At 33.4% G+C, this 17,508-nt stretch overlaps 1 protein-coding gene across 5 annotated transcripts in view; it reads left to right on the forward strand.

Moving 5' to 3' along the window:
- Positions 1-17,508, forward strand: part of CFAP47 (cilia and flagella associated protein 47) — a 225,637-nt gene that overhangs the window by 156,299 nt on the left and 51,830 nt on the right. For 4 of the 5 annotated variants that reach the window (XM_084788970.1, XM_084788971.1, XM_084788972.1 and 1 more), the window contains 3 exons: positions 6,925-7,053; positions 9,809-9,906; positions 16,481-16,656. In XM_084788970.1, coding sequence (XP_084645096.1) covers positions 6,925-7,053; positions 9,809-9,906; positions 16,481-16,656 — 403 coding nt within the window. The remainder of the gene's footprint in view (positions 1-6,924; positions 7,054-9,808; positions 9,907-16,480; positions 16,657-17,508) is intronic. The other variant, XR_014780587.1, reaches the window with a different exon arrangement.

The following is a 17,508-nucleotide window of genomic DNA, read 5'->3' on the forward strand; positions in this document are numbered from 1 at the left end:
CTACCATCATCAATATCGAAATAACAGGAATCAACAATCATTAGTCATTAATATCTATCAATATCATTGGACTCAATCCCCCATGAAAAGCACACAGGTTAATAGAGTGGATACAGAAACAGGACTCATCATTCTGCTGTATACAAGACACACCTCAGCAACAAAGATAGACATTACCTCAGAGTAAAGGGCTGGAAAAAGGTTTTCCAGGCAAAAGAACCCACAAAACCTGCAGGAGTAGCTATTTTTATATCCAACAAAATAGACTTTCAAGCAAAATTAATCAAGAGCTGTGGAAGGGCACTTCATATTCATCAAATGAAAATTCCATCAAGATGACATCTCAATTCTAGTAGATGTTCTTAATTTTGGAATATTAATTAGTCTATAATAAAAAATAATAAGTTTTCATAAGTTTCACATACTTTTTTAAGAATAAAAGATGGGTTTCAATATAATAAACTTCTCATTTAACTTTCTAAAATCCTATCATGGAAGCCATACACCTTCCCATCCAAATTTGTGATTACTTTCAAAACAGAAGCCAGTGAGCTTTATTGCTTTATGAAAAGGAAATATAAATTCAACGTATTCAGCTAGGTGTAAGAATTAAGTCATTCCATTTAATATGTCTTTTCCGTATGTAATTATTTTATTGATGTTAGAAGGTTTGGTTTAGCTATAGAACTTTAGAACATGATTTTGTTAATCATATATTTGAGTCACCAGAGTGCCTCAATACATTAACCATATATATCCTCTTATGAATTGTCCAAAGCTAGAAGATAAGTTTGTTCATTGTTGTGTACTTTGCCATAACATATAGCATATAATGATAGATATGATATGTCTCCTGACTCCCATGAATTCATATCTCATTGTGGGTCTAGATATCTATAAACTAAGGAATACTTTGATACATTGAAACTTTAACTATAGTCACAAAAGCAGTAAAGGAGAAGAAACATTATTCTCAAAACGTATGAGCTGGAATTTTTATCAGCTAATATGATTGGTAAGATATTTGAGCAATTGAAATAGCATTACTGAAATCAATGTAATTGTTTCATGTAAATACAAATAAATTAATATTATAGATATATGTGTGCATGGAATGCAGAGTGGCATATAGCTAGAAATATATGCAGAGTCTCCCAGGAAGAAAATCATACTGTTTCTCATTGAAGTGGGCTAGTCATGTTTCTTCATATTTCTCTAAGTATTATTTCATGCCAAAGGGAAAGTTTTAACAGAGGAAGGGTATAACTAATAGAATTTATTGAAATGAGATTCATTTAAATACATTAAGAACTGTCAGACAAAAGCAGGCTAGGGTTACTTCCAAGAAGTAGAGTACTTGTTTGCATGTATGATGTATTGCAGTTAGGTCCATAGCACCACCACCACCACCACCACCACCACCACCACCACCACAACAACAACAACAACAAAACCTTCTTTAAGAATTTAATGTGGGTGTTTTTTGGCCTTGTGGCCTGAAACTGTCTCTAAAGTGATATATTTATATATTTTATACTCTATGTACTTAGAGTGGATAGATAGATTGAGTGCACACATATATTGTTAGGTAGATACAGTAGATACAAGCAGAGAAATATAGTGGAGACTATATCTCATGATGTAGATACAGTACACTTGTACAAGACCTTAAATTAAAAACCTAAAATTAAGATATTGTACAACTAAACTGTACTGATGCTCTATTTTTTAAAAAAATAAAACTAACTTTAGAAGACCAATTTTATGATGATTACTTGTATTAATAGTTGATTTGGTTTGTAGCACAAGCATTCTTCATATAGTAAATTGAAATTAATTTTCAGTATAAATGATCCTTAGTAATCCAGTAGCTGTAGAAGGCAGGTGGCTAATAATGTTCAATTTTGATAGCAGAGCATGCATAATCTAGCAGATGCCATATCCTTAAAGAAACTAATTCCCTTTACTCCAGAAGCCATCAACAGTCCATGCCTCATCATTATGAATGAGGAATGCTCTAAACCACCTTCTTTTTAAAAATATTTTATTTATTAAAATTTATTCACAGTACATCCCAATTGTTATTCCCTCACTCATGTCTTCCCATTCCCACTCTCACTCTTCTGCCCTAGTCACCTTTCCTAGATCTCAGACAGAAGTGGGGGGGGGCTCCTCCCTCACTGTATGGCCACAGCCTACCAGGTCTCAACAGGATAGCCTGCATCCCCTTCCTCTGTGTGCCCATAAGGCCATCCTGCCTAGGGGAGGTGATCAAATCTTGGGCTCCAGAGTGCATGGCAGAGGTTAAGCAGCAGCAACCCTCCCCACAAAACACCTAAATCTGTGATAGAATGTTAGCTTGATCTTTTGCTGGAAGCTACAGCCGTGTGTGCGTGTGTGTGTGTGTGTGTGTGTGTGTGTGTGTGTGTGTGTGTGTATGTATATATATGTATGTATGTATGTATATATATATATATATATATATATATATATCAATTAGTTTCTTAGCCAGATTTACAATACTAGGCATGTGTTTCTTCATATGTCATGGGCCACAAACACAATTATAGAGTAGTTGGTGGCACCAATAGCATTCATGCCACTATTATAACCATGCGAATTATAGCCAATAATCAGTATAAAATTTTCCAATTCATAACCTAAAACCTGGGAAGAGATTTTTTGAAGAAAGCACAAGAAAAGAATTGCAAGCAAGCTTTTAGTCGGCTTTGGTAAAGATTTATATTTTTAACATTTGTGTTTAATATAAAAATAAAATATGTAAGGTATCACAATAAAGATATTCTTGTGGGCTGGAGATATGGCTCAGAGGTTAAGAGCACTGTCTGTTCTTCCAAATGTCCTGACTTCAATTCCCAGCAACCACAAGGTGACTCACAACCATATATAGTAAGATCTGTTGCCCTTTTCTGGCATTCGGGCATACATGCTAGCAGAACATTGTACATAAAATAAATACATAAATATTTTTAAAAGATATTCTTGTGTGTGGCTATATTTAGAAAATGTAGATATACTATTTCTTGAAATATTTGATTTGCCGGTGGACATCTTTAGTGACAACCTCAATTCAAAATAAAATTTCCAATGTTAGACATTATGAAAAGCATTGATTTTCATATGATTTAAGAATGTAATGCTAAGCAAAAGTAGTACCATTTAAATTCATACGTTTCATTTAAAGTTTGGTCAGTGTATTCATAGTATCCACATTTCCATGGTAAAATTGAAAAGCCTTTCCTTCTTGATTTTTTAAATTGCTGCTCCAATAGAGTACATTCAGAAATATATTTGAGAACAAACATTCCAGGATACAATGAAGTTTTTAAAATATAGTTTAATAGTTTATTTATATTACATATCAATTGTTATCCCATCCCTTGTATCCTCTTATTCCTCCCTCCCTCCCATTTCCCCCTTACTCCCCTCCCTTATGACTGTGACTGAGGGGGACTTTCTCCCCCTGTATATGCTCATAGCGTATTAAGTCTCTTCTTGGTAGCCTGCTATCCTTCTTCTGAGTGCCACCAGGCCTCCCCATCCAGGGGATGTGGTCAAATATGGGGCACCAGAGTTCGTGTGAAACTCAGACTCCACTTTCCACTCAACTGTGGAGAATGTCCTGTCCATTGGCTAGATCTGGGTAGGGGTTCGAAGTTTACTGCATGTATTGTCCTTGGCTGATGCCATAGTTTGAGCCCAGATCCGCCCATCATAATGTTCTTATAGGTTTCTAGGACTCTCTGGATCCTTCTATTTCCCCATTCTCCCTTGCTTCTCTCACCTAGAGTCCCAATAGTATGTCCTCCCCTCTGTCCCACTTTCCTGGTGAGTGAATATTTTCATGGGACATGCCTCTTGGGCTATTGTCCAGATATAAGTGAGTATATACCACTTGACTCTTTTTGCTTCTGGATAAACTCAATCAGTATGATCATTTCTAGTTCCATATATTTGTCCACAAATTTCAGGAATTTCTTGTTTTTAATAGCTGAGTAGTATTCCATAGTGTAAATGTACCACAGTTTCTTTATCTATTATTCTACTGAGGGACACTTAGGCTGTTTCCAGGTCCTGGCTATTATGAATAAGGCTGCTATGAACATGGTTGAGCAAATCTTCTTGTGTGCTGGAGCATCTTCTGGGTATATTCCAAGGAGTGGAATAGCTGGGTCTAGAGGAAGCCTTATTCCTAGTTTTCTGAGATAGCGCCAGATAGATGTCCAAAGTGGCTATACTAGTTTGCATTCTCACCAGCAATGAAGGAGTGTTCCTCTCTCCCCACATCCTCGCCAGCATTTGGTGTCGCTTGAATTTTTGATCTTAGCCATTCTGAAGGGTGTAAGATGGAATCTCAGAGTTGTTTTGACTTGAATTTCCCTGATGACTAAGGAGGTTGAGCATTTTTTTTACTTTTTTTTTCTCCTTTATTAATTTATTCTTGTTACATCTCAATGGTTATCCCATCCCTTTCTTTAAGTGTTTCTCAGCCTTTTGACGGTCCTCTGTTGAGAATTCTCTGTTTAGTTCTGAGCCCCATTTCTCTATTGGGTTATTTGGTTTGGTGGTGTTTAATTTCTTTAGTTCTTTATAAATTTTGGATATTAGACCTTTGTCAGATGTAGGGTTGGTGAAGATCTTTCCCCGTAGGCTGTCGCTTTGTTCTCTTGACAGTGTCTCCTGTCTTATAGAAACTTCTCAGCCTCATGAGGTCCCATTTATTAATTGTTGACATTAATGCCTGGGCCAGTGGTGTTCTGTTCAGGAAGTTGTCTCCTGTGCCAATGTGTTCCAGGCTCTTCTCCACTTTTTCTTCTAACTGATTTAGTGTCTCTGGTTTATGTTGAGGTTACAGTGAAGTTTTTATTTTTTTATTTTGTGTGTGTGTGTAAGTTTAGTTTTATCTTTTCTTCTTAGGTTAAGATAACTCCCAGCAAAGAATATATTTAGTTTGAGAAAGTATTTTTATGAAATAAATGTATCCATAATAGGCTTATTTCATTACCTTATAAAATTATTTAAATTATTTATTTGTAAAACATCAAGTATTATAATGGTATTGTAAATAATTGTTTTTCGCATTATGCTAAATTGTAAAGTATCTAGGAGTAACTCTAACCAAGCAAGTAAAGGACTTGTTTGAAAAAAACCTTCAAATCTTTGAAGAAGGAGATTGATGACGACATCAGAAGATAGAAAGATCTCCCTTGTTCATGGATCCAGAGAATTGACATAGTAAAAATGGCCATCTTACCAAAAGCAATTTATAGATTCAATGCAATCCGCATCAAAATACCTACACAGACTTTAAAGACATTGAAAGATCAGTTCTCAACTTCATACTGAAAAACAAAAAAACCCAGAATAGGTAAAACAATTGTGTACAATAAAAGATCCTTTGGAGCAATCTCCATACCTGATCTCAAGCTCTACTATGGAGCAACAGTAATTAAAACAGCATGGTACTGGCATATTTAATTATGTATTTTTAAGTAGTTTAATAATCACAAATTTAAATCGATGCTCTGGATACATAGCTTAGTAGTAAAGAGACTTAACCTCATGCGCTGGGCAATCTTTGTTATAGAAGTAATAATATATGCCATGTAATATTGTTTTTAAATATTTTATTCATCCAAAACAAATATTACAACCTTAAAAAGCACTGAGCACAAAAGCATTAATAATATACATTGTGTGTCTGTGTGTGTGTACCTAATCATAGAGCATTTTGAAACTATCACTATTTTAATTACTTAATAATCACATATGACTAATGGCTTCCATATTGTCAGCACAACTCCAAACTTATACATTTTGGGATAAACTTACACATTTTGACCTTAAGCCATTAACCTAGGAAAAACCTAAGTCTATAAATATGTCTCACCAAAACAACTGAAAATACATTTTTTCCCATATCAGTCATTTCTTTTTCTTACATAGGAGCAATGTGAACATTATTATCATGCCTTGTGGCACTATCAAACCAGGATCAATAAGATTCTAAGTAAATATACCATCTATAGAGTACCTTTACTATGTTCATTGTTTGACTTATACATTTTATGTTAATATATATATATATATATATATATATATTACAAGAGTGCCTCTCTCTAAAACTTCTCTATAAAAAGACCACATTTCAAGAATATATAATAAATTCAATTCACCATTAACTAAAACCTAAGAATATTTTGATGTTTTATGTCAGTTACCTTTATTTTTCAAGTAGTAAAACAGTAGTAAATACATTTATATACTTATATTAGCTTAAGCTATTCAATATGATGCATGGCTAGGAACACATGATTAGTTTGCAAATCTTCTTTATGCTAAGCTGATATTGAATGATTACAGCCAATTCCAGAATTATTTTCTAAATATTAACCCTAGTTTTTAGCATTACTACTGATGTTGAATCAGCCCAACTTAGTATACTAAAAATTACAGTAAAAATTGTTGACTAACAATTTTTATAACAAAGTATGAAACATATGTCTTAAATATTCAATTAAACTTGGAATAATATGTAATTTGCAATAATATAAAACAAAATAGTTTTTCAACGAGACAATAAATAGGAATGTTATAAATGTCTAACAAAGAAAATAGGTAAGCACGATCCTCTAGAATCACCAAGTTTCTGAAAGCTAATGCAGACTAATTATTTGCCAATTTTTCTTATTACAGGAAATCTGTTGAAAAACAACTAAGAATTTGACACTATGTCCTTGAAATTACCTTTAAATTTTTTTTATAACCACATCATATTTAATTCTGGTACTACCACTTAGAATTTATATTTCATATGTAAGCCATAGTGAATTTGATGCTTGAGACTAAACATTTCAGAAATTCCTCGATGGTTAACTCTCATCCTGTACCCACATGTTACAGGTGCAATTACATTCTCCGTTAAGAGTAGAGATGAAGAGTATTCTCAGGAAGATACAGATTCAGAGAATGACCGCTCTTCTCAGGATACGCCATCAGATCCATCTACCATTATTTTTGAGGAATACTCTGGTAAACTTTTTATGATAGTGTATTTTGTTATTTCACTGTGGAAATCCTGATCATCATTCATCTTTAAGTTAAATATATAGTTTAAATGCATAATACGTATCTCATTTTCTATTGCATATGTCTGTCAGAATAGTGTATTATATAAGATTTAATTTTATATAGATTATTTTCTGAATTTCTACTTTTTTTTCTTGGTTTTTTTCGAGACAAGGTTTCTCTGTGTAGCCTTGGCTGTCCTGGACTCACTTTGTAGACCAGGCTGTCCTCGAACTCAAAGCAATTTGCCTACCTGTGCCTCTCGAGTGCTGGGATTAAAGGCGTGCACCACTATGCCAAGCTCTGCTTTTTTTTCTTTCTTTTTAAAAACTTTTCATTATTTAATTAATTTATTCAGATTACATCTCCATTGTTTTCCCCTCACTCCTACTCACTCATTCCTCCCTCCCTCCTGCTTTCACCCTATTCCCCTCCCCTAGGTCTAAGACTGAAGGGGACCTCCTCCCCCACCATATGGTCATAGGCTATCAAGTCTCATCTTGGTAGCCTACTTATTCTTCCTCTGAGTGCCACCAGGCCTCCCCACCAAGGGGAAGTGGTCAAATATGGGGCACCAGAGTTCATGTCAGAGTCAGTCCCCGCTCTCCTCTCAGCTGTCGAGAATGTTTTGTCCATTGGCTAGAGCAGAGTAGGAGTTAGATACTTACTGCTTGTATTGTCCTCTGCTTTTTAAAAATAAGATTATTATATCTTACCATGAACACTGTCTGTCTTTGCATTAATGCAAAGCTGTACTTGTTTCCTGTTATTAAACAAAGACTATATACTAAGTTTCTGATAAGATACTAATGGATATATTGTCTTAATATACTGGTTTTCTTATTTCAATATAAGATATGATAGTAGTCTTATATCAAAACATGTAATGATATTGTATTTTTCCTATAAATCTTAAACAGTGTAAAATATATTTTTAGGAATTGCGAAAAAAGAATGTGACAGTAGAGATTTGCAATAGTTAGAATGCACATCCTAGAAAATGAGTTGTGGTATCAGAGTCATGAGAGGGTAACAGAGATGCGAGAATCCAAAGATTCATAATTCACAGTGCAAAGAGGCATAGATGTATACCAAGAAGATATTTTTCTATTTTTCTTTGTTCTTTTTTCATACAATATATCCTGACCACATTATTTTTGAATGAATTTGTAGTGCAGTTGTTCTTCAAAAAAAAAAAGTAGAAACAATAGATTTCCTATCTTATTCCCTGGCTCTCATCACCCTCTCTCTTTCCCCACACACACATGTATACAGACAGACAGACAGACAGACATGTATACAGACAAACAGACTGACAGAGACACAGCATACGCACACATGTACACTGTACCTACATATTAAAGGTGCAACTATATTTTGTGATAAAAGCAGAGATAAGCAGGATTTTCAGGAGGACCTATAAGAAAGACAGAAAGCTAAAGAAAGATCTGTGTATCTGTATCTGTCTCTCCCCCTGCCCCCCTCTCTCTCTGTCTCTTTCTCTTCCCCTCCCTCCCTCCCTCCCTCCCTCATTTCTTTCTTTCTTTCTCTCTCCCTCCCTCCCTCTCTCTCTCTTCAGTGTCACATGAGATCATACATAGTGCCTTTTAATTCAATATATTGCAATGCCATGCAAAATAATATATACATGGAGAAGATTTTCAGAAGAGAGACTGATAATGCTATTGCTGTGAACCCCAAATTCACAGATAAGCTGAGCTAATGGAAGTTAATAACTTACTTATACAATTTAATGTAGAATTACAATTCTTAAAAATATTTAGACACAACAGTATTGATGTGTCCGTTCAAACAGTTCACTGACATGAGCAAACTTCTTCAACCTGCGGTAGCTCAACATTGAAAAACAAAATCAGAAGTGAGAAGCTGTGCAGATGGGAACAGCTGGACAGAAAGAAAATGGATTGGTGCAAGTACAGCACCTTCCTATGAGGGGACTTTGTGGCTGATCAAGATTTCAGGTTTTGGTGCAGGAGTTTGGACATCAACAATGGCAGAGTTTTCTGCTCTGATGAAAAACTGTGAACTCTGACATAAACATCATCTTACTACTTTGCCTAAACTTTTCTCTATCTTCTTAGAGTTAAATTGCTAGGGATTTTAAATACTCCCATGGAACCTATGCTTCATAATCCTGACCCTCTCAATAATCTAAATTCTTAAATATCTAGGAATGAAAAGTTCTTCATTGTAATATATTGTTTAGATATTTTTGTATAAATATATAAATGTTATAGAAGCTTAATTATTTTTCCTTCAGAGCATTAATGGTTGACTTAAAATTAAAGCTTCTTAAGTTTATTTTGCCAGGGAAGTGAATGAATTACAGGCATAAAAACAGGAACACACAGAATGGGCCTTCTCTTACTGCTCACCACTGTAATGAAAGTAGCTTCCGGTGTTCTCAGATTTCCTGGTAAATCTAATAAAAGGAACTTCAATGCCATCAATGGTTGTACATGCCTGTAATCCCAGCATTGGAGACTGTAAGATATGGGAATTATGCAGAATTTAATGTCATCCTTGGCTACATAGTGAGTGCAAGAAAAAAGAAAGAAAAAAGAAAGAAAATGGAAAGGAAATTTTGAAAATATTATGTTTATGAGTATCAAATTTGTATATAATTCCCATGCCTATATTAATAAGTAGTTGTTTACTGTTGGTCTTTAGTTTTTGTTTTGTTTTGTTTTGTTTTCAGATGAAAAGGTAAAAGCTCTAAAACTCTGGTATCATCTTGAGATCCACAGCTCTCCTGGACCTCCTGTAGATACAATTGAACTTCACTGCATTTCTCTGGTAAGAACCCAGTAAATGTTCATAAACTCATTTGCAAAACACTAAGTTTCTATCCTTAAAGCATATATTTCAAAGGAATATATTGACATTAGTCAGTCAGAACCACTCTAGACTTTAAATGCTTCAGAGAAATATCTTTTAATTATGTGGCATTTGTAGTGACTTCTCTACTTAGCATTCTACCTTTATATTTCAAGAGTTCTTAAGTTAACTTTACCCCATCTCTTTAATTCTCCTCATTTGTGGTAAAAGTGTAACTGTGCTTTTAGCCTCCAGTATACATTCTTCCTGATGCACACAGTAAGGTGTTCTCTTGGAAATATATTATAGTTCTTGCATAGATTTTATGTGGGACTGATTACCGATGAGTTTTTCTTAATTGAATTATTCGTGTGTTCATACATCTGTATCCAAAACTGCTTAATAATGTCAAACAGCAAGATCCTAGACTTAATAATTTCAAACACCAGTAGTTTAGATTTAAGTGAAATAAGATTGTGTTAATTGTTAATAATAGATATAATCAACATATTGTTCACATACAGATAATTAAATTGAGTATAATCCAATAAATACTATTTTTATACAGCTAATTACTCAGAATCTTAAAGTTTAGCTCCTAATCATATAAAGTGAGAAAATATTTCTAATACTTTGAGTCTAAGTTGATTATATCCCAAACTGTTTTCTGGATAAATCTCTATCGAAGCATAGAAAATACATGATAGAAACATTGAAATGCATTCAAATGTGGTTTGTGAAATCATTATCTTATAAGTGAAAAATCGTTTAGCTTGATTATAGTAGGATCATTTCTTTGAATGAAAATGACCCAGTTTCATGCCCTACTGTTTGCTGTAATATAGAGACATACTTTTTAAAAAATATTTTATTTTAATTTATGTGCATTGGTGTGAGGGTGTCAGATCTTGGAGTTACTGACAGTTGTGAACTGCCATGTGGGTGCTGGGAATTGAACCCTGGTCCTTTGGAAGAGCAGGCAGTGCTCTTAACCACTGAACCATCTTTCCAGCCCCATATGGAGACATACATAAAAGGCTATTTTAATTCATTTTATCTTTTAAAGATTTATTTATTACTTTTATTTTATGTATATAAGGGTTTTTTTTTTGCCAGGATGTATCTATTATTTTGCACTGCCTACATGCCTGGTACCTTTGAGGCCTGAAAAGGTTATTGGATCCCTAGGAACTCAAGTTCTTAGGAAGGTTATAAGATGTCATATGAGTAACTGAAGTTAGATCCACTGCAAGAGTGACAAGTGCTCTACACCAAGGAAGCACCACTCCAGGCCCTCATAAATGTTATTTTTAAACAGCATAAATGTAATTACACAACCTCTTGATAAATGAAATGATTACTGAATTAAAAGTTCTTTATAAAGCAGTGTAGAAAAATATTAAATAGACTTAAATTGGGAGTCCAAGACACTACCTTAGAAAATGTGCCATTGCCTTCCTCACTGAGGATTTGTTTAGCATGAGTAAAGAAGATGAGTGGATATGTGTAAAAAATTAGCAAGCATACATGCAATTCTGAAATCAAAACAACTGCACCTTCTCACTAAGATTTGCTATGCCATTGAGAAAAAACTAATGAAAAAAATTGATACCTGTTTTTGATATTTAATTTTGAATGATAAAAATTGTTACACGGGTTGAAAAACCCACAATATTACAGTATTTCATGTAGCTATGTAAACTTGTAGAGATTGCAAAGAAATTGATATGCATATCTTACATTAAACATTTATAGTATGTTTTCATTGTTTAACTTAAGTAGATGTATTGCCCTTTCATGAGTTTATTGCTTTCCATAAATACTGTAGCTACTACAGTCTTCTCCTTGTGATTAAGGTCAGCTTTCTGTTTTAATTAAATGTTTACTTTCTACTAAGGCTGGTTGAAAGTTTTTTTTCCAACTAATTCTACGTTGATATTATTGAATGATATTGTTTCAAACTCATTGAGTTTTCCTGCGTTTCTAGTCATAAAAGTGTATACCTTCATTAACTTTCATACGTGAAAACTAACTTGAGAGATTGACTTTTTAAATATGAACATACAGTCAAGCCTTTGTATGCTTCCTGAAGTGTGTGTTTCTTAGTACTTTCAACTGTATACTAAAATTGTTTTCTTCACATAAATATAACTTCCCCGTGTTTTCAATTATATTTGTTGATTTGTTAAAATGTTTATGAAATGTTTTGCTTAAACTTAAGCTTATAAAATATAGTAATAGTGTGTTCAGGATAGGGAGACAGCTCTGATTTCCAGCTATATCTCAGGTTTTATTATATTTAATATGATTTCTATATTTTGTTTACACAAGAATGAACAGTCAAATTTATTCTGACATGCATTTCAGATATTGTTTGTATTATAAAGATCTTTATGTTACTGCTTAGTGTAGAAGGTCTTTAATTACTGTTTACTATAGATTTAAAAAGTTTATTCTCAGTAAATAGCAATTGAATTTGAAGACAGTATTTTTTGATGATTTAAAGTAGGAACTTTTTTTGTAATTTTAACATTTATTTGAATTGTTAAGTAGAAAACTAAAAAAAAAAAATCCTCCTGTACACCATAGAGTTTAGTTGTGGGAGAAAAAGAGTAAAACATTTCCCTCTTAATATATTCCGGAGCTCCAGCAAATACTTTGTGAAAATGTGTGTGAATAAAACTTTATATGCTACACATGGAAAAAGAACACTAGAGTGAGGTCAAGATGGAAGATGTTTAATTGATGGGTTTGTTTTTAGCAAGTCCATCTTTTTTTTATAATAACCAATAAATACTTAAGATTTAATATATTTTAGAAATTTTAACTAAAAAAAGACACCTATTTTGAGATATCCATATCCACAAGTGAACAAATATACTGTGAGTGGAAAGGCAAAGAAAGGTCAAACGAGAAGAGTGTGATTGCCCATCTCTTCATTTTAAAATGTAACAACTGTACAATTATCTGAAACACTATGATTTTAATACAAGTGCAGAAAGTAATACCTTTGCACTGTACATTTGAGTTTGGACTATGAATTGTGAGGTGAAAGGGGTAAGAGAAAAGATGTACATGATATGTGAAAATACAGTGGCATGCAGATAAGAGCAGCAGAGAAATGAGAATGACATTTCCAATTTATAGCTGCCTCCCTCATTTAACCAAGTTCCAAACTACTGTAACTAACTTTTCAATTTAAGAAAAATGTAGTGATAGATTATAGATAAATCTTCCTTTTAATCACATAGTAATTTCAAAATGCCCAAACCACTATTTGTTATTGACTTGGTAATTTTTCAAACTTAATAAAATTAAATATAAAAATTTCCTCAGTGAAATTTTACCTAAATTAATGGTACTGTTTGTTTTCCACACCAAATATGATCACTTTATAATGAAATAATCATTATCTTCTGGGAGAAGATATAGTGAAATGTATTTCCTGCTATTTCCTATTACTTTATTATTGACTCAATTGTTTACATGTGAAAACATAACCTTTACTTGAGCCCAGAAAGGAGTAATGAAGTTTTCAGTTAAAACACTTGATAAATGAATGTTTTGCTCTTGAGAAAAAGTATGAAATGACAATCAAGGGACAAAGTTAAACAAGTGAGTAAATAGTGAGATGATGAAGTTCTGCTCCCATCTCAAGTTGCTGCCTCAAGCAATGCCTTTCAAGCACAAAGCATCCTAGACAAACTTAAAGATTGTGAAGTGCTTCCTGTGTCAGATTTTTCACCTAGATACTTTAAGTATTGTCAGTATTCAGCATGTCAGGCATTTGATAGTGTATGGATTCTATTGGCAAGAAATTAACATGCTAATAGAGCTAGAAAACAAACAAAATCACTGAACTGAGAAATTTCATAGGAAGTTTTGTTCTGTTTTGTTTTGTTTTTCAAGACAAGGTTCCTCTGTGTAGCCTTGACTGTCCTGGACTCGCTTTGTAGATAGACCAGGCTGGCCTCTGCTTCCCAAGTGCTGGAATTATAGGCTCATTAAAGTTTTAATGGTATTTTCTTTAAAACTCAAATAAAATTCCCAAAAGTGGCAAACCTTGTCTCGAAAAACCAAAAAGAAAAACTTTAATGGCTTTCAAGACAAATATTTTAAAGTTTAATCAGTTTATTATCATGTTAGCTATGTAACACATTAGTAGCAAAATTAAATTTTGGGATTATAGTAAACATTTTTTTTGTTGAAAATTAGTCTAGAGAGTTTATACTCCAGAGATTACCAAGATATTGCTGTTAGTAAGCATTTCACCATTGCTGTGTAAATTCTCACCTCTGAAAGAATTAGAGAATTTTTCTAGACCTCCTATGTAATCAGATAGAGACAGGTTGCCATTGATATAGCAAGGATGCCAAGGAGGCCCTGTGATATTAGTTCCTCATGACTTCCACCCTAACATTCATTCTAACCTTAAGATTTAGTGAAGTATAGCATATTATAACTTTCTTGTTATAAAAATTTTTGCTTTTGTTGCACAAGTTATAGTTCACAAGAAAGCAATAAGTTTAAAGTTGATTCCAAGTGAAGCATAATGGTACATGATTATAGTCCCAGAATTTGGGGAATGGAGATAGAATTTTGAATTCCAGGTTAACCGGGTCTTGAGAGAAAATTCTTGACTCAAGAACACACACACACACACACACACACACACACACACACACACACATCTATTTTGTGTTCAAATGTGGGTAAGATTGATATACTTTAAAAGAAATTGTATATTCTAAACTCTAATATTCTATTCCTTTTTAGGCCAGAGTTTGCATATTTAATGTGTAGTTCTTAAAATATGAATAGGTCAAATATGTTATTTTCTTTTAATTTTACTGTGTATGTGTGTGTGTGTGTTGTTGTTGTTGTTGTTGTTGTTGTTGTTGTTTTTATTTCTTCAGGTGAGGGGATGAAATGAACTGTATCCAAGTTCTAGGAATACAAGCTTAGGCTGATCCCAGAATATTTCTTCATTCTAACTCTGTCTAGGCCTGGAAGCTTCTAGCTTTTTGTATAATCTAATCTTCTGTAACCTAGTCCTTGAAAGCTTCAGTTTCCAGCCTCTGTCTGCTTACCTATGCCTAGAATGTTTTCAGCCTCCAAGACTTAGCACTGAATAAGCTCGCCTTTTTCCATTCTTTCTGAATTTTGACTGGCTGATTCAACTCAGCTGTTCTAGCCCAATTTCCTCTCCAAGCTGACTGATTCTATCTGGCTTTTCTCTTGGCTTTTCACTGAATTGCTCTGCTTGATGTCAAGCTAACTCTTGCATTATGTTTTAATCTTCTGGCTCCTTCTTATTCTCTGTAAAACTTTCCCAGGAAAACTGCCACACACTAGTATACCCTACCACTACTACTTCTCCGTGCACTGATCTTAACTAGCCTCTTTCCTGTTCTGCTCTCATGAGAGTTGGGCGTATCCTATCACTGACTCATTCTGTTAAATCTTTTTCTGATTTGTCACTTTGTCTGACCCTCAATTTGATATCATTTTCAAATTTCACTGCTTCCTTCTATAACTAATCTTTCATTGTTTGAGATTTAAAGTGTATACTAAGGACATGCCTGTATTCCATCCAGGTCATACTGCAATCCAGGGCATGTCTTAATTCTAGCCAGGTCAAGTACACTTGGAAGGTGTTTAGATGTGATCCCTTTCCAGTGCAGACATCTTGCTAGACTAAAATCTCTCTCTCTCTCTCTCTCTCTCTCTCTCTCTCTCTCTCTCTCTCTCTCTCTCTCTCTCTCCTCTCTCATGTGTATGTGTGTTTACCATACTGTTTATGGAATTTATGGAACTGAGAACTTGTAAAGAATCCATTTCCTTTTTCTATATGGGTCTTGAGGCTAGAACTCAGGTTGTCAGACTTGGTAGCAAGTACCTTTGCCATTTGCTGGCACAGAATTTTAATGGAATAAAAGATATTGGCTGAAATAATTGTATTTATATGATAAATTAGCTATGTACATATGTATATAATATATTTAATAATTCATACCTTAAAAAAGATAATGATGATGATGATGATGTATCAGAAAATGTAACAGTAAGAGCTTAAGGTTTGTTATTGCTTGTTTTTTATTTGGTGGAGTTTGTTTTCTTTGTTTTACTAAAGACTTTGAACACTTCTTAAAATGTTAAGTTCTTTAGTAGTTTTATAAACTTCATCAGGTTACCTAGAAAATTAGTAAAATACAACATCCTGCCATCACTGAGTTATTACCAGAAGAAACAATGGCAAATGGACATCCTGGTAATAATACTATTGGTGAAAACATATTTAATTATATTAGCTCTCTCTATAGTGCTAGCCATTAATGCTGTTTTATAGCATGTTATCATTTGTTGAGATTAACCAGGGATAATATATATGAGATTAAGATTTAATAAAGATATATTTAGAAGTTTATGAGAAGAGGAAAAATAGTGCAAATGGCCTTAAATAATAGGAATTTTTTTCCTGTTTGCTACCCTAGAGAAATAATTAGCCTCATTACAAAAGTTGATTATATCTTTTTTTCTTTTATAATCCTAGGAGACCACCTGTATTGAAATTCCTATCTCCAATCCAAAAGATAGAGCTATTTGTATGAGTGTATATTTATCATCCTCTGCATTTAATGGACCAGAGGAAATTAAACTGAATCCATTGGAGTGCATGAACTATATTGTATGGTATTCTCCTGCAGCAACAGGCTATAAAGAAGAAAGGTGTGCTTTAGGCTTGTATTAGAATGTGTTGTTGAGCTTTTGGAGCTTTAAAATCATTGCTTTACATACCTTATTACTATTTGCTGATTATATGTAGCAATTAAGAATTAGTTTTTTCTTGTTTCAGTGCAAAATTACTATTCACTGAAATATCAAATTAAACATCCTGCTATTTATCATTTTCCTTTCTACTAGACAAATCTTCCTTAGTACAATAATTGAACTGAGGATAGTTCTTGAGTACTAGGGTTTTAATTTTACTTTTCTTGATAAAAATTAATTTCTCCTTTTGAGTAGCTATAAATCATTTGTTTGCAAGATATAGAAAAAGTACATTATAAGTATTATCCCCTACTGAAAACACACACAAATGCATACACACTTGTATATATTAGGAGTATGGTATGGTTCTGTGAGTATTTTGTCTCACAGAATGATGACTGTGAAAATTTTTTTCCTTGCTTCTCACAAAATATAGAAATTACTACCTATAATTACTAAAATAATATATACTTTAAACCTTAAGAGATAAAATTTATAATAGTATAAATCAGGAAAGGAATAGTTTATTATCCTAGCCTGATGGCTCACATTTGTAATCCTGCCTTTCACAAAGCAGGGAGATCTTTGAGTAAAAGATAAGCTCAGACTACACAGTGAGTTCTAGTCCAGCTTGAACTAAAGTGATATCCTATCTCAAACCAAAACAAAACAAAAAAAAACAAATCACAAAGAAGAACTAGAAGAGGAGGACCAGGGTATTCTAAGATGAAGAACAGGATGTTATTTTTTAAATCTTGTAATATAATACCATTAGAAATATGCAGTTGTCTCATTTCTCTAATGTGAATC

The sequence above is a fragment of the Acomys minous genome (assembly GCF_964271855.1).
Source record: "Acomys minous genome assembly, chromosome: 7".
Lineage (NCBI taxonomy): Eukaryota > Metazoa > Chordata > Mammalia > Rodentia > Muridae > Acomys > Acomys minous.